This window comes from Montipora foliosa, chromosome 7, assembly GCF_036669935.1.
Source record: "Montipora foliosa isolate CH-2021 chromosome 7, ASM3666993v2, whole genome shotgun sequence".
Classification (NCBI taxonomy): Eukaryota; Metazoa; Cnidaria; class Anthozoa; order Scleractinia; family Acroporidae; genus Montipora; species Montipora foliosa.
The window spans coordinates 28,583,383-28,585,179 of NC_090875.1; the positions used below are offsets into that span (position 1 = coordinate 28,583,383).

General features: G+C 40.2%; 1 protein-coding gene across 1 annotated transcript in view; it reads left to right on the forward strand.

The window, feature by feature from the left end:
- Positions 1 to 1,797, forward strand: part of LOC138010602 (uncharacterized) — a 13,139-nt gene continuing 11,342 nt past the window's right edge. The window contains exon 1 of the mRNA XM_068857576.1: positions 1 to 445. Coding sequence (XP_068713677.1) covers positions 101 to 445 — 345 coding nt within the window. The 5' untranslated portion in view covers positions 1 to 100. The remainder of the gene's footprint in view (positions 446 to 1,797) is intronic.

Below are 1,797 nucleotides of genomic sequence, written 5' to 3' on the forward strand. Positions count from 1 at the left end.
TCGAAAGCCTATTTACATCTAAAGCGGCCGTCACTGCGTGTTAGAATTTAGCCCACAATTTTTGAAGAGAAGGAATTTGGATAGGTGAGTTGCGTTCAAAATGCCGACTGCGTTTTCAACTTCTTATCACGAGAAATTGCGTGAATACGAACAAGTCTCAAGGGCAAAGCAGAAAGAATTTATGGAGAGCTACGAGTTTGAAGAAGTATCCATCAGAGATCCCAGTGGCATTCAAGCCGGAGATCATCTAATTCGCCGCGAAAACTCGTACGACCATCACATGCTTTGTACTGGCACCTGTACTGACCAAATTGAGATCATAGAGTACACTGGGCCTTCCTTCGGCATCAGCGCAGTCTCGAGGAGTGTCCTTTCGAAAGACTTAACTGTGTTCGGAAAGATCAAGGAACAAAGCTATCCAATCAAGAAGTTTTTGGAAAACAAGGTAAGCGGCCTTAGCCCGCACAATCCGTTTGTGTAACCGCGTTTGTAAATGTATTGGATTCACCGTTTGCTTCTGTAGTGATATATCGATAAATGTGTGCATGGACTAACGCTAAATAAACGTTGTGGTACTTTACTTGCGGTGAACTGTCGTTCTTTCGCCTCAGAAGTGGTATTTTAAGCGATCTTGAAGATTTCGAGTTCGCTGTTTACAGTATTTTGTTTACAGTGCCTCTAAATAGAAGGGCAAGGGTTGAAGCTAATTTTTGAGTGGCTTCAGCGCCGGGGCGATTTTTTCCTAGAAAATCGCATCGCTCCGCTTTCAAACTTCGCAGGAGAACGGCCGAAAGATTCACGCTTCTTCTCGTACTTCTCGCTCGAAAATTCATCCAAACAGCCCGGAGCTAGCCCTCGAAGAAAATCAAAATCTCATACCTTCTGAGCAATCGAAATGCGTATTCCGCGACACGAAACGAAACAAAAAGAAATTTATTACTGGGTTGCCCTATGGCAAACCCAGTCTAGAAATGGAGGGCATTTGTTCGGTGTTATACTAAAATTTGGTGTATATATTTACCAAGTGTGCTGTTATGTAGAACACTGAAACCAAATGGAAAATTCTCTGGTAACTTATGGGTTCAACAAAGACAGAGAACGAATCGAACACCTTAAGTGGATCTGTGATCAACTCTGCTCAGTCTTCAGGTAATGTGACAGCCAAGAATTATTTGAAAGAAAGCTTGTCGTCCATTTTGTGCTTCATTATTCAAGGAAACGGTTCTTCATGGAAACGGCTTGATCCTGAAATTTTAGTTTGTTGTAATATTGCGCATATTTGACACGATTGAGTTTTTTCTCTTCACGCACGCAATAATAGCAAATATGTTGTTTCTTTCAAAAAATTGTTCGCTGGAAAAGGTGGCCTTTATGAATTCATCATGTTTTATTATATGTGTGCTGGATAGTTTTTATGGCAATAGTAAAGCATTTTCTTGTTATTCAAGGAAAATGTTCTTCAGGAAAGGGTTTGAACCTGAAGTACATGGTAATTTGACACGATTGAGTTTCTTGTCTTCACGCACGCAATGAAGTAGGAAGAGGTTTTCGCCCCTAAGAGCAAATATGTTGTTTGTTTCAAAAACTTGTTCGCTGGAAAGGTGGCCTTTATGAATTCATCATGTTTTATAATATGCGAGCTTAACTGGATAGTTTTTATGGCAATAGTAAAGCATTTTCGTGTCAAAATGAGGTTAGCGTTTTTGTGTTGTGCTAACTTAATTAAATATAAATAAACATTTTGCCTCGTGAGTTTGTTATTCTCGTTAACCAGCAATGGAGAGTCATTGCAACGCG